Source organism: Knufia obscura (assembly GCF_036327395.1).
Source record: "Knufia obscura strain CCFEE 5817 isolate CBS 148926 chromosome Unknown scaffold_7, whole genome shotgun sequence".
Classification (NCBI taxonomy): Eukaryota; Fungi; Ascomycota; class Eurotiomycetes; order Chaetothyriales; family Trichomeriaceae; genus Knufia; species Knufia obscura.
This window is the reverse complement of record NW_027042693.1, coordinates 309,997-324,482: the sequence shown is the minus strand read 5'-3', so window position 1 is coordinate 324,482 and position 14,486 is coordinate 309,997. Positions and strand designations below refer to the sequence as shown.

At 51.1% G+C, this 14,486-nt stretch overlaps 3 protein-coding genes across 3 annotated transcripts; 1 reads left to right on the top strand and 2 right to left on the bottom strand.

Moving 5' to 3' along the window:
• Positions 1-682: 682 nt before the first annotated feature.
• On the bottom strand, positions 683-3,634 carry PMZ80_006312 (uncharacterized protein; the record flags this gene model as incomplete). The annotated part of the gene is made up of 1 exon (XM_064874725.1): positions 683-3,634. One exon carries the CDS (start codon positions 3,632-3,634, stop codon positions 683-685), a length of 2,952 nt encoding a protein of 983 aa, XP_064729125.1.
• Positions 3,635-7,477: 3,843 nt separating this feature from the next.
• PMZ80_006311 (uncharacterized protein) lies at positions 7,478-9,490 on the bottom strand (the record flags this gene model as incomplete). The annotated part of the gene is made up of 1 exon (XM_064874724.1): positions 7,478-9,490. One exon carries the CDS (start codon positions 9,488-9,490, stop codon positions 7,478-7,480), a length of 2,013 nt encoding a protein of 670 aa, XP_064729124.1.
• Positions 9,491-11,424: 1,934 nt separating this feature from the next.
• PMZ80_006310 (uncharacterized protein) lies at positions 11,425-14,199 on the top strand (the record flags this gene model as incomplete). Its single annotated transcript, XM_064874723.1, has 1 exon — positions 11,425-14,199. The coding sequence occupies one exon, from the start codon at positions 11,425-11,427 to the stop codon at positions 14,197-14,199; it is 2,775 nt and encodes a 924-aa protein (XP_064729123.1).
• Positions 14,200-14,486: the final 287 nt, after the last annotated feature.

Here is a 14,486-nt window from a genome sequence, read left to right as displayed (position 1 = left end):
TTTCCTGCTGGTCAATTAATAATATCTGATACTTTGAATCTAGGGTCGGCCAGGATTTCTTATGGTGTTTGGCGTGTTAAGGCAGAAGGTAGATTGGTAAAGCATTGAACCCACAAAGGCCCTATAGACGTGGTCTTAAGTCCTATTTCCTTCGATCTGCCAAGTGGCTATCCCACTCATGTCTAAAGCCAAGCGTTGGTCACTGTAAGGCCCGCGACTGTCGTTCATTAGCGGGGCAGGGGATGTCTGCTGCGTTATCATGCCACAATCTTGGATGCTACTTTGCATCGAACGGATGTGATAGATACGATGACAGCGACGTGCTTAAAGGTTGGAGAATAAACAGACGAATATTGGCAAAACGTCGAAGGCCTACGCCTTGGCGGATCCTGGATGATAGCCGATGACCTCGGCGTTTATTAATCGTCGAATAGAAGGGTCAATAGAGAACGAAAACATGCACGAATACGCTCTTGAAATTGTGGTGCCCACTCATATCGCGAGTATAAGTTCCTTGAAGACAATTAAACCAAGAACAGCTTCAAGCCATACTTCGCCTATACAAATCGATTGAACATGGGTATTGTGGCGGCTCCATCATGAACCATTTAACCATTATACAAGTATGAATCGACCTTATCCTTGGTCATACAAGAAGTGCTGTAGAAAAGCTCTGTGCTGTTCAAATATCAATCAGCCGACTTCTTTGACTCTGTTCGTCTAAGAAAGCCTTCAGCTCCGCATCCCCTCCTCTTGTCTCGTCAGCATACCAATACACACTGTTCCCCTTCTTATCAAGCATGTGCAAGTCCGTCGCCAAGCGGTTTGAGCTGTCAATCTCTGGATGATCTACCACAACCTCACCGTTGTCCGTTTCGCGTTGTCGGACATCATTGCTTTGCCCAAGCAGTAGCTTCAGGCACGCTACACGATTCCGTAGTTTGTGGGCTTTGAGCTTCGGATCGTGGGTATCTCGCATATCAACTGCATACATGACCGGCGTCACACCGAAAGAGTCCTGTTGTCCTGGTTGGCCAATGAAGCTGTAGCCGCTGCTGTTAAGTAAATTGGTTCGTTGCAAAGAGCTCATGAGAAGCACGACCATTTCAAGATCGCACTTGAAGCAAGCCTCATGGAGTAGGCTGTTGCCATGCCATGCTTTACGCGGGAAGTCTGCTTCCGAGAGCTGTATGCCGTGCTCTAGGAGTACCCCAGCCACGTGGACGAAGCCTTTCGAGCAGGCTGCTAGCAGTGGGTGCATTGCATGTCGATCATCGTAGTGGTAAGCGGGGTTTCCTTCTGGTCTGCAATCGGCACCGTGCCTCAATAGGAGACGCACGATGTTGTGATGACCCCTGTCAACAGCGAGTGATAAGGACGTGAAGGGTGCCGTCTTTCCATACCCAGCCTTGTACGCCACAGCATTCACATCAACTCCAAGCTGAAGCAGCAACTCGATCTCGGTGACTGCTTCGAACTTGAGAGAACAGAAAAAGTGCAGAGGGGAGAACCCATAGCCAGTGCCTGCTAGCCCCTTCGTTGCACCTCTTTTCATGTTTTCTTTCAGCTCGGAGGTGCGGTGTACAAGCATCGCGGACTCGGGATCGTACAACTGTAACAATTGTATACCTTCCTTGCTACTCTTGTCCTCTTTACATTGCCTAGCAATGCTCGTAAATTTGGCTTCCATTTCTGCCCGGGACATTTGAGCACAAAGAGTAGGAGCCTTTGATAGAGAACTTCGTTGGCGGTTAGGCGCTCCCATATATTGGTCAACAATATCATTTGTGCCCCATCTCGAGATATTTGCAAATGGATCGGAGCCATTAGAGTTTATACTCTCTTGCCTGGCTTGCGATGGACGTCTGCCAACGTGAAGAGACTCGGTGTCATTAGGTGATGTCGAAAGATGGCCCGGTTCGTCTGTAACAACGAATGGTGCGCTGAGACTAACCCAATGCTGCGATCGAGGTTTGGATTCTGGTTTTGGCTGCTTCGGCGTCAACCCAGCGGCGGTACGACTGTACGGAATAGGCGGTGGTGCCATATCTGTGCGTTCAGCACGACTAGTCGATTTGAAATGTGAGCTGATGTTGAATGTAGGCCGCCTTGGCCGTTGCGCATATGAGTCCATAGTCATGTCAATAGACTCTGCAGCTGGAGGTGAAGGAGTGAAATTTGACACGGGGCTTGATCCAAGGGATTGGTGGTCCGGCGTTGACTGCACAGGTTTCAGGAACGTCTTGTAGGCCTCACCGCGGGCACTTTGACCTTTCGCTTTGTACATATCGATGACTAGTGTGACTGATTCGATCGTCTTAGGGTGTGTTTCGCCTAATAGCTTCTTGCGGCCTTTGAAAGCTTGCACAGCGTGCGCCTCGGCATGCACATAGTCCGTTTTCTTCAAGTAGACCTCACCCAGAAGATGGTTCGCCGACAATGCTTGACCCTTGTCAGGAGTCCGCGGGGTTGACGACAACATCGATGCAGAGCTAGGCTTTGGCGATTCGACGCGTGCGCTGGCTTGGTTCGCAAGAGGTTGCAGGAGGCTGATTGCTTCGTCATATTTCTTTTGCTTCACAAGGCACTCCCCAAGCATAAGAGAAACGTCCGGAGTCGAGCACGCTACTTGCGGACCAAAATCATTGCTCTGAGATATCGCTAGAGCCTCTCGGTAGTTGTCCTCTGCGGTCGCGAAGTCACCCTTGTCCAGCTCTGTATGCCCGTTCCGAAGCAGTGTTTGTAGGAGTTGAAGATCCACGTCGTCATCGTCGCTGTCGTCGAGAACAGCATGCGGTGGCTCGACCATAGATTGAGCGTCTGACGCGAGTGGGGTGCCAGATGTCGATTCTGCTGGTACTTGGTCAACGTACATGCTGATGCTGTTCAATTTCTGAACTGTCAAGGGAACAAAGTTCGAGCCGCGACGACGTAAATCACCCCTTGGTGGACCTTCCTCTTCGCGATATGCTACGCTCGGTGCTGAAAGCGTTGTCGCCGCAACAGACGCAGAATCGAGGAACTTCTTTGCAGTCTCAACGTAACTTTCCATGTTGTCGAACCATGCTTTATCCGCAACGGATTCACCCATTAGTGTTGACCCGCCCAGACTAACCTGTCTTCTTGGGGTCACAAGGCCCCTCGAGATCTGCTCAATACGAGATATACCCTGCCGTAATGAAGCAAACTGCTCATTGAGGTGAAGCTGATGCGTTGTTGTCATTTCCTGTTGCCTCAGCTGCATGGTCAACGTGATCATCTGCATCGGCAGCTGTAAGCTCGAGTTGAACAGCACAACTTGCTCGCGTAGCCTCACAAGCTCTCCAGCGTTCAGCGCTTCCTTTAATTGCTTGATGACAGGACGAAAGATGTTGCTGGCATCCTGAATTCGTCTGAGTACATTGGTAATGGCGATCATGGTCCCCTCGCAATCTTGTAGCGTGCGGCTCATCTGCGTCCATAAGTGTCCTCCAGCGTCTCTGTTAGTATTCCTGGCAGCTTCAAGCATCGACGGGTCTTTCAGACTCTGACTGAGGCTTTCGTATGTCGCACGCAAAGTGTTGACCTCCTTGACGAAGGAGTCGATTCTGTCGTCGACAGTTCTGACCGAGTCGACCCATTTGATGATTGTCATTGTAATCTGGGTACATTGTGAAATGATCTGCAACGAGCTCGCCAGCGCTCCTACTACCTCCATCTTTGGCGCACCTCTGATGTTGTCCCAACAGTAAGGCTGATCGACTGGCGACTAATTACCACATTGGGCAGGTAGCAGCTGTTTTCGACCTAAAGATGTCGAAGGAGATGTTATGCCGATGAGAGACCACTTAAGAGCGTTCATGATGCAGGAACAGCTCGGGCAGGAATTCAGGCTGACTCAACCGCATGATGCGACGAGATATGGCGCATCCGCATCACTTTGAACAAATGTGCCATTGTTGTTAGGGTTGAAAAGAACTTTGGGGAGGTCAAGGGTCCAGGCCGCTTGAAGCCACCCAGCCCATACTAAAAGGACGCCAGACGACGTACTTTCTGACCAACGAAGGCCTGCCTGTTCAGGAACACGGGGAGCGGCTGTGCGAGTGTACGGACAGTTCGCCAGGAGCTTGCAAGCGAGCCACACCTTGAAACTTCCCATGGCGCGCTATTTTTCGGGCTTAGTGCTAAGTGCTGCCTGGGTCGAGTGCGCTAGCTTTCCACGCCATCGCAACTTAAGTCTCCACTGAAGCTGTTGTCAGTGTCGCGAATCTGTCAGCGATTACCGTACGGGTAGCAACATACTGTTCGTGCCACCGTAGATGGCATCCGCGAGTCGCTGCTCGTGCACAACCTCGAACGACAGCTTTGCACTTTGACAAGCATGGCCATCAACCGGGGTGCGGGCTCGTGTCTCTCAACCCTGCTGGTTTTGGATGCCGAGTTCCTGAACCTGATGTGTTGAACGCGGTATCAGGGAGGGTGGCCGATCTTTGTAGCAAGTCTGCCGAGGACCAGGTCGACCGACGTTGGGTAAGTACCTACAAGGGCTAGCGCGCTCGATGTGCTGGCTTGTGCAACCGGCTGTCGAAATTGATGTTTCAGCAGCTCGATGTGCGTATTCGACTTCACATGCGACCAGCATATTTGTTCGAGGCGATTTAGAAAAGGCTATGCGTTCGTAAAGCACACAAGGCCATGTTCGAGGAAACGAAGGTAGGAAAATAAGGTGATGGTACCGTATATGGTCGGAGCAAGAACTTGCATACCCCAGTGAAACACCATGGCCGGCCTTGAGCATGAACTGGGGAAGGTCGAGCGGCCTCGTTAGCAGCACGTTGATCAACAGGGATGTGCCTGGATTCCAAGTTCTTCGATTTGGTTTCGGCATCTTTTGCAGTGCTTTAAGAGTCTGCACCACCGTGCACCACTTTAGGAAACCAGTGAAGAAACGATCACGATTCAGGGGTACCATATCGCATCTTCGCCACTATCATCAGTCAACGTTCACAATCATCAACTGTCTCTTACGACCCATGTCATGCTGTTGCCCGCGGTCATAACCACTTGCAGTCATTCCACTACAGTATGCTTGAACCAGGCTCAACAAGAGCTTAGCACCACGCTTGTCCTCCGTAATCGACCACATATCGCAGAACATAGAGTATCCCGACCGATCACGTGTGTTCAAAGGGTGCGATTAGTGGTCTGGTAGGTGTCGACCAGCTGATCCAGCATGTTACTTGTTTTCGCCTTTGAAGTCTGCGCCATTCTTACTCTTGAAAGAAAGTTTCTAAGCTTTCGTTGGGACTCACAGCAATACTGCATTCAGAAGGTCATCATCACGCCTGAGTAACCGAATTCCACTTGTGCTGCAGGATGGTTTCCTACCACTCGGATCTGGTTGGCATCGGTAATGCTATGGTGCCATCGAGGCACAATGCCAAAACGTTCTCAAGGCAGAGCCATAATCCACGAGGACTCCTGCTTGGACTATACTGGATCGCAACAGGCTTCGGAGAAATGTACCTTCCCGTGGCAGAGCATTGTTCGCCACACTGAGAAACAGAACAAAGGAACCTTTCCCTAGATAGATCTCGTTGCACACTTCAGGTCAGCGGAGAGTCTCATGCCAAACAGAATCGACAATGAAGTTCAGGACAAAGGATTGACATCGTCTATTTCTGCTACGAGCAGCCACAACTTGCGTAGGTACCCGAAGGACATAAAAGACTTCACCTTCACGAACATACTTTGTTATCCCTGGTGAGTTCACAGAACCCACTCTTGATAACGCAGGACCAAGATGCATTTAATTGGAGTTCCGACAATCTTCCTCGCCTGTCTGGCGACAACTGTCTTATGTGACGACATGCAGATCAAGTGGTGCAGCGATACGGACGGCAAGGGCGTCTGCTCAGAAGGCATAGCTAATTTCGACGCATGTTATCAAATTCCGGACTCTCGCGCTGAAGACGAGGCAATCAGACAAGGTCATTTCGGAGGCAGCTTTACCGTAAGTTACTGCTTCGCTCGACTTATCACAGATACCGTGGCTGACATTGTCCTAGTTTACCAAAGGCAAAGGATGGTGTGACCTCTATTCGGACGAGCATTGTAAAGCTGTCCAAGGCGATGTGGGTGGCCGTGGTAAATGGGGATCCTTCAGCCCGGACGGTTTCTTCCAAGAAATTAACGCCGCGAGCCACCACCAGTTCTACACTTTCAAGTGTGTGGAGAATAAACCATCAACCTGAAGCATGAAGTTCAGAACATTGTTGGGACTGGCTTTGCTCATAGTGCAATGATACATCAATGCTGTTGCTGCTTATCATACTTCCTATCTCTGGTCGTGCTTTGCGACTTCGCAGCATTGTTGCTACATTCTCGGGCTTTGGCAGAGAGCTTCACCACATCTCGACATAGAGCGAACGGATCAAATGTGCGCTTCAGCTATTAGTGTTTGCCATGTCGCTGCACTTGCTATCGTGTGTATCGGATATGGATGTCGAGCTTGTGTCAGTTTCTGATAGTGTTTGCAGTATTTTGAGGTCCCGCAGATGGAGGGTGCGTACAGTCGTTCCACGCATCGTTGTCTGCCTCAACGGTGCTTCGTGGTGATCTTAACATAGCTCAATGCCTGTGCATGGCCAGCGGACTCGAGTACAGATGGGCATTCGGCATGACACCGTAGCTACCGGCTTTCCGATCTGAATGTCATTTGACAGCGTAACCGCGAACATCAGCATCGGTTCTGCTGCTATCGACCTCGGAAGAAAGTTGATGGTCGTAGACAAGCACTTTGAGCATTGCGATGAGAGACACATAAAAGATGGTTCAGCGAGACAGCTCAAGGAGCCCCATGAGACTATACGTGAACGGAAGTGGGCCGCCAAGACGCCAGATCTCGGCTGCTCTGTACGCCTGCCGTTTCAGGGTTGACACAGTCTTGTAAGCGGAAGCAGGTTGTAGAGGCGCAGGCGCAGGCTGGCTCTTGACCACAGTATGTATTATTCAGACTGGGGCCGCCTTGTGTCGTGTCAGGAGTGCGCAGTGAGCATCGTAGTTCGCTGGTATTAGCCCTGATCCTCTGTCAAACAGGTCTCGGTCCGAAGTGGTGTATGCAAGGCCGCCGCGTATCCGAGTGAAGCTTGCAAAATCTGGAACCCATGTTACGAAGCCGACGAACTTGACCTTGCTTCTGGTGCAAAAACCAGCAGAGGCAATGATATCAGGTAGACAATTTAAGAGCAGTCGCTATAAGGGTACAACCCGAGAGGAAAGAGCAGGTCTGGGGCAAGTTGCGGCAGTTGCGTTGGACCCGTCATGAACCACGCACGGACTGCTGGCTATTCATGTCGAGCACATCTCCTACAGTTTGGAAGTGAGAGGCGTGGTTTGTCACAGAGAGCTGTATGCGCGAATGAAGAACGTTTCTTGGTCATAGTAACATTATCATTGTTCCTCCTCTATACTAGCCCGTCTTTCCACCTCTCATCGTTTATCGTGCTACTGGGGATGTTCTGCTCAAACCCAAGCAGCCAGCCATCTTGTAGAAGACATCGATCGAGTTGAACACACCACCAAAATCAGCCTGGCAAGGACCTTGAGTGAAGACAGGCACATCTGTAAGCGAATGCACGCCCTGGTCAGCACTGACTGGAAGTGTGCCGTTAACGATGAAACCGGTAACGGCATCAATGTAGTTGACATAATAGTCATCTTCGTCAAAGCCAGTAACGTTGAGAGCTGGAATACGTGGACCACGCTTGTGGACTGTGTAGTTCTCGCGGTGATCTGGGAAGGCAGCGACACCCGAGAAGAGAGTGTATCGAGGGTCAACGTTGGCTGGGAAGTTGACACCTTCCGTGTAGACCAAATTCTGATCCGAGCCGACGGGTGCGGATGTGTTTGCAACAACATATTGTGATAGACCCGACTGTTCATAGACGCCGACTGCGTTTCTCTTCTCTCTGTCAGTCTCTTGAGCAGCGAGGTACTGGGTGTCAACGGAGCCCATGACGTCGAAGCCGTGACCGTGGTCGGCCGTAACGACGATCTGGGTGTTCTCGAGTTCGCCGATGGATTCAAGGTAGGCTTTGGTGGCTTTGATGGTATCGTCGAGCTCGAGGAGCTCAGTCAAGGCCCGGTCGTAGTCGAGTACGTGCATCATTTTATCGACGGAGGCTGCTTCGCTCATGAGGAAGAAGCCCTTCTCGGGGTTTCGAGTATGCAAGATCTCGAGAGCCTTAAGGGTCATTTCCTTCAGACCTGGCTGGTCGGTGGCCGACCCGTTGCCGCCATCAGGCGCAGTCTCGGCGATGTCGAGGTTCTCGGTATAGACCTCTCTGTCCAACCACTTGGCCATGTTGCTGACCGAGAAGATGCCCAGAGTCTTGGAGTCGTTTGACGCCGTCTGAAGCGCGGTGTTGTTGAGAATGACATTGTAGCCAGCATTGGCAAATTCAGCATAGTAATCCTTGCCCTGGAATGATCCCTTATTTGGGTAGAACTGCTCCGCACCGCCTCCGAAGAGAACATCAGGCCCTGTCCAGTTGACCCAAGTATAGTTTTGAATGCCCCTGAGGAATGAGTCGACGACCTCACCATACTGGCCTCTGTTCCGGGTGTGGGCTGTCAAGGCAGCGGGAGTGGCATCAGCAATGAAGGCAGTAGACACGATACCAACACCACCACCATGAATCTCGTGGAAGAGTTCTGCAATGGTTGCGACCTTTGGATCATCAGCCGGGCTCTTTGAGCTATCTGCGTAAACACCTAGAGCGTTGACGGTGCTCTTGTGACCCGTGTACAGAGCGGTCGCGGAGTTGGCAGAGTCAGTGATGAACGAGTCAATAGAGTGGGTCATCTGGTGTCCCAGCACTGGGAACTGGTCCATGGCCATCAAGCTCTGGTACTTGCCGTTGATCTGTTGGTGAGCAATCAATCGAGCAGCTGTGATCATGTTAGTGGTCATGCCATCACCAATGAACATGACTGTGTTCTTTGCCCGCCTCTTTGTAGGAATGTCGCGAACGGTCCAGTTTGCTTGTGTCGTTTCGCCATCCTGGTATGTCAGTGTTGCAATGTATTGGCCAGGCTCGTAGAGAGCGACTTTTCTGTAGGCTTTGGATGCGACTTTGACGAAGGATGGCGTGTCAGCTTCAGAGGCGAAGAGGTCCTCATACCAAGTGAAATTCCATGTCTCGAGCTTAGGTTCCTGGAGCTTGAAGTACTGAGTGGCGGGCTGAGCTGCTGCACCACCTTCTTTGGCGATGGTGAAAGTGAAATTGCCGTCTGGATTGGCGTAGGGGACTCTCTCGCTGCCGTTCTGAGGTGCGTGAACTTCGAGTCGGATGTCAAACCACTGGCCCGGTAGGAAATCGGCCTGATCAGGTGGGAAGATACAACCCAATTGTGGGCATGTTCCCAGTCTTTGGAAGGTCTGTGCAGCGACTCGTGAAGCCAGGAAGCCGCAGGCAACACACTTAGCGACGGTGTTGGAGAACTTCATCTTGCAAGTGCTTTCCTCAGATCTCAACCTGCTTCGTCTGTCACTAGAAAGTCCAATAGCCAGAGGGCGTGGCAGGAAATGTGCTGCATTTTGTACTGATTGCTGATCCCAGTGAGAAGAGCTTTCACTACCAATGAGCTTCACTGTACCGACAACTTCCCAAAAGATGGTGAAGCGATACCACGATAGCTGTCACTTGTCCCACTTTCGAGCTTCGAAGACTAGGGCAGCTTGACCCTAAAAGGCTTGGCGCCCTTGGCTGCTGCTTCTTTTCGAGTTTCTTGAAATCCTGACCAATCAATGAGGGCACGTTTTCTGCAACTGCAGGGTCTCCCACAGCAGTCCCTTGTCGGATCTCAGCCTCTGATGATTGCCAAGCCTTAGGTTTGGACTTGAAGCTGCAGAAGGCATTTGTTTTTGCTACATTCAACCCATTCCTCGGTCAAAGTCTGGGAGGTCCAGGCTAGAGAGCTGTTATGGACCACGCCACGCGAAGGACATGCCCTCTCGTGCACAGGATGATTCAGCTTATTGGATGATCTATTGCGTATGTATCTCAGATGGCAACACGATCTCGGCATCTTCTTTCCAGAAAGTGGCACTCCCACCGCGCAGAATCCCGAAATAGGCAGGTGAGCGATTGAACAAGAAGCCACCACTGTACCCTTCTTCCCAATCACAACAGCATGTTTCTCAACATGTAGCTCCGTACCTCGTGAGGCAATATCTTCTCGTGGATTTCACCCTCGTGGCTTTTGCACGGAAGCAGCACCCACCAGACGAGGCTACCAATGCAGGTACCGTCCCTCGTGTCGGAAGCGACATCAGTCGCAACAAGCCATCTGCCGATGACTTTCACCGGAGCTTCCAGCCAAATATGGAGACTGGAGCAGTTCGATAAGAACAACTATCGTCGAGCCCTCAGCGCCTTCTCAGAACGCCGTTGAGCAAGAACAAACTGCCATTGCCGTTTCTGTTCCGCCGTAAGGACAATGAGGCCTCGCAGCGTTTGTGACATACCAGACTGATACCCTGCTGTGAAGTTTCCGTGAGGGAGCGTTATTCCTGTGACGTTTCTCCGGTGTGATGGGTATAAGCTGCTACCTGGCAATGGAATTCCAAGTCAGCCGGTCCCGATGTTAGATGTTCGTTTGCGTTCGCAAATGATAGTAGCTGAATTCTACATAGTCCAAGGATCCCTGAATTATGTAGAAAGGTTGAACGCGCTCTGCATTCCTCAGCAAATGTGTAGTCGGGCGCCGCAGGAGCACGCCGGCGCTCATGTATAGAAGCATTCAGGCAATATTGATACTCTGGTTAGATATGCTGTCTCACATGATTTGAATGCTTGCTGTCTTTTGGAGCCGAAGCGACACATACGTTGACGAGTCTCTTTCCAACAGTCAATCCTTCGTTCGAAGCGGTCCTTCTTCGACGTCCCTACGACCCAGATAGTGCCAGATGGTCGGACTGAGATGTTGCCCAGTCATGATCTGTCTGAACTCTACCTTGTAGTCAAGGTCATAAGACTCGTCAGCACGCACGATGAGGGTCTCAGCGCTGAGGAAGCCTCGATGGTGCGGACAATCATGCTGACAAGGCATTGCTACCATTTGGGCGCTATGGTGAGCAGCTCAAATAACTCATGCAGAACTGTCGAAGATTCCGTTCTCTATCAACGAGTCCGTGAAATCGTGAATGCAGCAGATAACCATCGTCCTTATGCACACGAAGCTGGCCAAAAGGGAAGTGACTGCAAGCCTGGAGTAGTGATGCCAACGTGTCTAGTTTGTCCGTGCACACCAAGCTACTAAGTTAAGCCACGGAAATATGGTCGATCTCCGCCGACCTCCAACGACGTCAACATCCGCAACAACTTCATAACTCAAACCGCAGTCGCTCACGCGCACATGTAATGAGTTTATCCAGCCGCGATGGGTGCATCTGAGTCAAAACTAGTCTTCAAGCAAGGAATATTCCGCCTTTCAGAAGATCGAAGAATCAAACCAGACGATGCATACTGGCAAGGCTTCTGGGAATTGCCCGAGTCTGTAGAAGACGTCTTCAGCTTGTTCTCACCAAATGATATCCGGAGAACCAGGGATGCTTCAATTGAGAACCTCGAAACGCTTATCCTCGCCGTCACCTCCCAGCTGAACACTCTCAAGAACCATCCGTCCTTCCCAGATCCAGAACTTGCTCCCGAACGTGATGCCCTCAACTGTGTCCGTGTCCTCACCCGAATCCTCCCATTCGTCTACGAAGCCGATCACCTAGCAGAATGGGAAGAGAAGTTCTTCTGGGGCCCGCGCCGACGCAAGAGTCGACGAGCCCAGATTGCAGGCGAAGTGCTGTTTGACGAGAGTCAGAGAGACGACACAGAGGAGAAGAACGAGGAAGTTGAGCAATATGAAGACGCGAAGCCACTAGCAGAAGAGTTGCTAGATACTCTGGTCGACTTGCTGTTCTTCCAAGGCTTCACACTTCCACATCTCCCAAACACGAAGAGCAGGGTCACCTACGCCATATGGCAGAGCGGCGTTGGCAGCAAGCAGTCTATAAGCACGAACAAGGACCTCGAGAGCAATCGATGCGAGGTCTTGCGCCTGCTCTTGACCATGATGAGCAAGTCTATGTACATGTCATCAGCCCTTCTACCCGTAAAAGGAGTGCGAGCTATTACATATTTGGCCACTTGCGCAGACAAGCAGATTGTGCTGTCCGTCCTATGCTCCCTGCTGAACACTGCCATCAAGTACAACGCTGCTAGCTGGCGCATACCTTATGACCATATGGTCTGGAAAGATTCGAGGCAATCTCTCGTTGTCTATAGTCTACAGATGCTACTTGTCCTCCTCCTCTATCCTATACCTGAAGACGGCCAAACCCCAGCCCCGAAGAATTTCTACAGGCATTTCTTGGGACGTCTTCATCGCCCTGAAGACTTCCAATTTCTGGCGGACGGCATGACAAGAGCCCTCAGTCAGCCAATGCAGGCCACAAGCTATATACCTGGGACACAGAGACAGTCAAAGTGGGCGCCAGAGATGATTATGCTTTTCTGGGAGGTCTTGCAGTGCAACAAGCGCTTCCGCGCATTCATAATCGAGTCGAACAGGATGCATGACTTTGTCATTCTCATGCTTTTCTACGCTATCGAGCACAAGACCGATCTGTCCTGGCAAGGTGTGGTTAGGATGTGTGTCTTCGTACTGCAGACCATGAGTGTTGAGCCAGCTTTCGGCAAGAATCTTAACAAGAAGTTCGAGGCGCAAGAAACGCTACCGACATCCATCCGATTGACGAATTTCAGAGGCTCCTACGCCGATTTCTTGATCATTTCTATACATACCTTGATCACGACAAGCAAGGGACGACTGGACGCAATCTATCCAGCTTTGCTCGCAATAATCAGCAATATGGCAGCTTACGCACAAAACCTGTCCATGACCACGAGCACGAAACTGCTGCAGCTCTTTGCGACAATGTCCTCTCCAAGCTTCCTACTGGCGAATGAGAACAATCACGCATTGCTACAGTCGCTTCTTGAGGCTATCAATACCATGACCGAGCACCAATATGGGTCTAATCCCAATCTGATCTATGTTGTTCTCAGATCGCGGAAGCGCATCGAAGCATTGAGGACTTTCACACTGGAAGGTGGTCAACAAGAAATGGAACGCGTAGCACGAAGACGGAAAGAAGGAGTAGACAGTCCAAGCACCGAGTCCTTCGCACCACCATCACGAACAGGCACCAACGAGACGTTAGGTCCACCAAGCCGAACCAACACCGACCGCAGCACAGACACAACAGTCGAAGACAACACGTTCACCATTGGCGGCGATGAAGACTCCGATGACGACGTTGACAGACCGACGCCATCTCAGTCATCTCAGTCACACAACCACTCTCGAGCACCCTCCACCGCATCATCTTCAGCCGAAGACGCCGTCCCCTTGCAATTGCGAGGCATGTCAGAGAAAGCACGTGGCAAAATGCCAGCTGGCGCCCAGTCATTCTCGAGACAGGCCAGCACAACCAGTCTAGCCCGTATCGGCACAGGTCAGCTAGGCGGGTTTGTGCCAACCGCAGAATGGATCGAAACATGGTTACCAGAGCTACCCCTACATACACTTTTGACACTCACTAAGGCACTGTCACCGCGGCTGCCGCCAAGCTCGAATGGAAGTACTGCCTCGAATGACAACAGTCGCCTCATAGAGTTTTTGCAGTCCTTGCCGGAATCAGCTCAGCAGCCAGCTATCTCAGCTATACTCTCAGCACCTTCGCCAATCAGAGTTCATTTGTTCGAATGGTCGACTCTGTCTTTGGGCTGGTACACATCAGTCTTGTGGTCGCTCATCTACGCAGGAGAAATGCATGTCGCTCCCGCAGCATCAACCACAGCGTCTACGATTTCGAACACAGTTACTGGTAATGCCAGCATGGGTATCGGGCCTATCGGCGTCTGGAATGGTACGCAAGTCAAGTTGTTTCAAGTGAGTACTGAGGGAAAGAGGGAGGGACCAAGTCTGTCGGCACCAAGGGGTGCTGTTGACGCGGTTGGAACTAGGCTGGTAGACGGCGTCAAAGGTCTGAAATTAGGCGGCTTGATGGGCAGGATAAACGGTACAGGTATTAATGTGGCATCGCCCACTCTCGGAAACAATGAAGGCCAGGGTAGAGGTAGTATGAGGGAGGTATGAGACCATTGACGGTTGTTGCGCCGGCAATGCACAGAGCAATATTCCAACAATCTGATAGCGTTCGAGCGACTGCTGGAGTATAATTCTATCGGCGTCGCGACTCCTTGCTGCAAGGCTGGCTATATATTTCTTTCCATCAGCATGAAGGTCCATGATAGAGTATTGTGCTAGCTGCAAGCAAGCCTCCACAGCTATTCCAACTGAAATCCTTTCATGTCGCGCCTGTTGATAGTCGTCCCCATTTCTCTAGTGGGGGCTCTTCGACCACTTGAACTTCCTGACGTAGT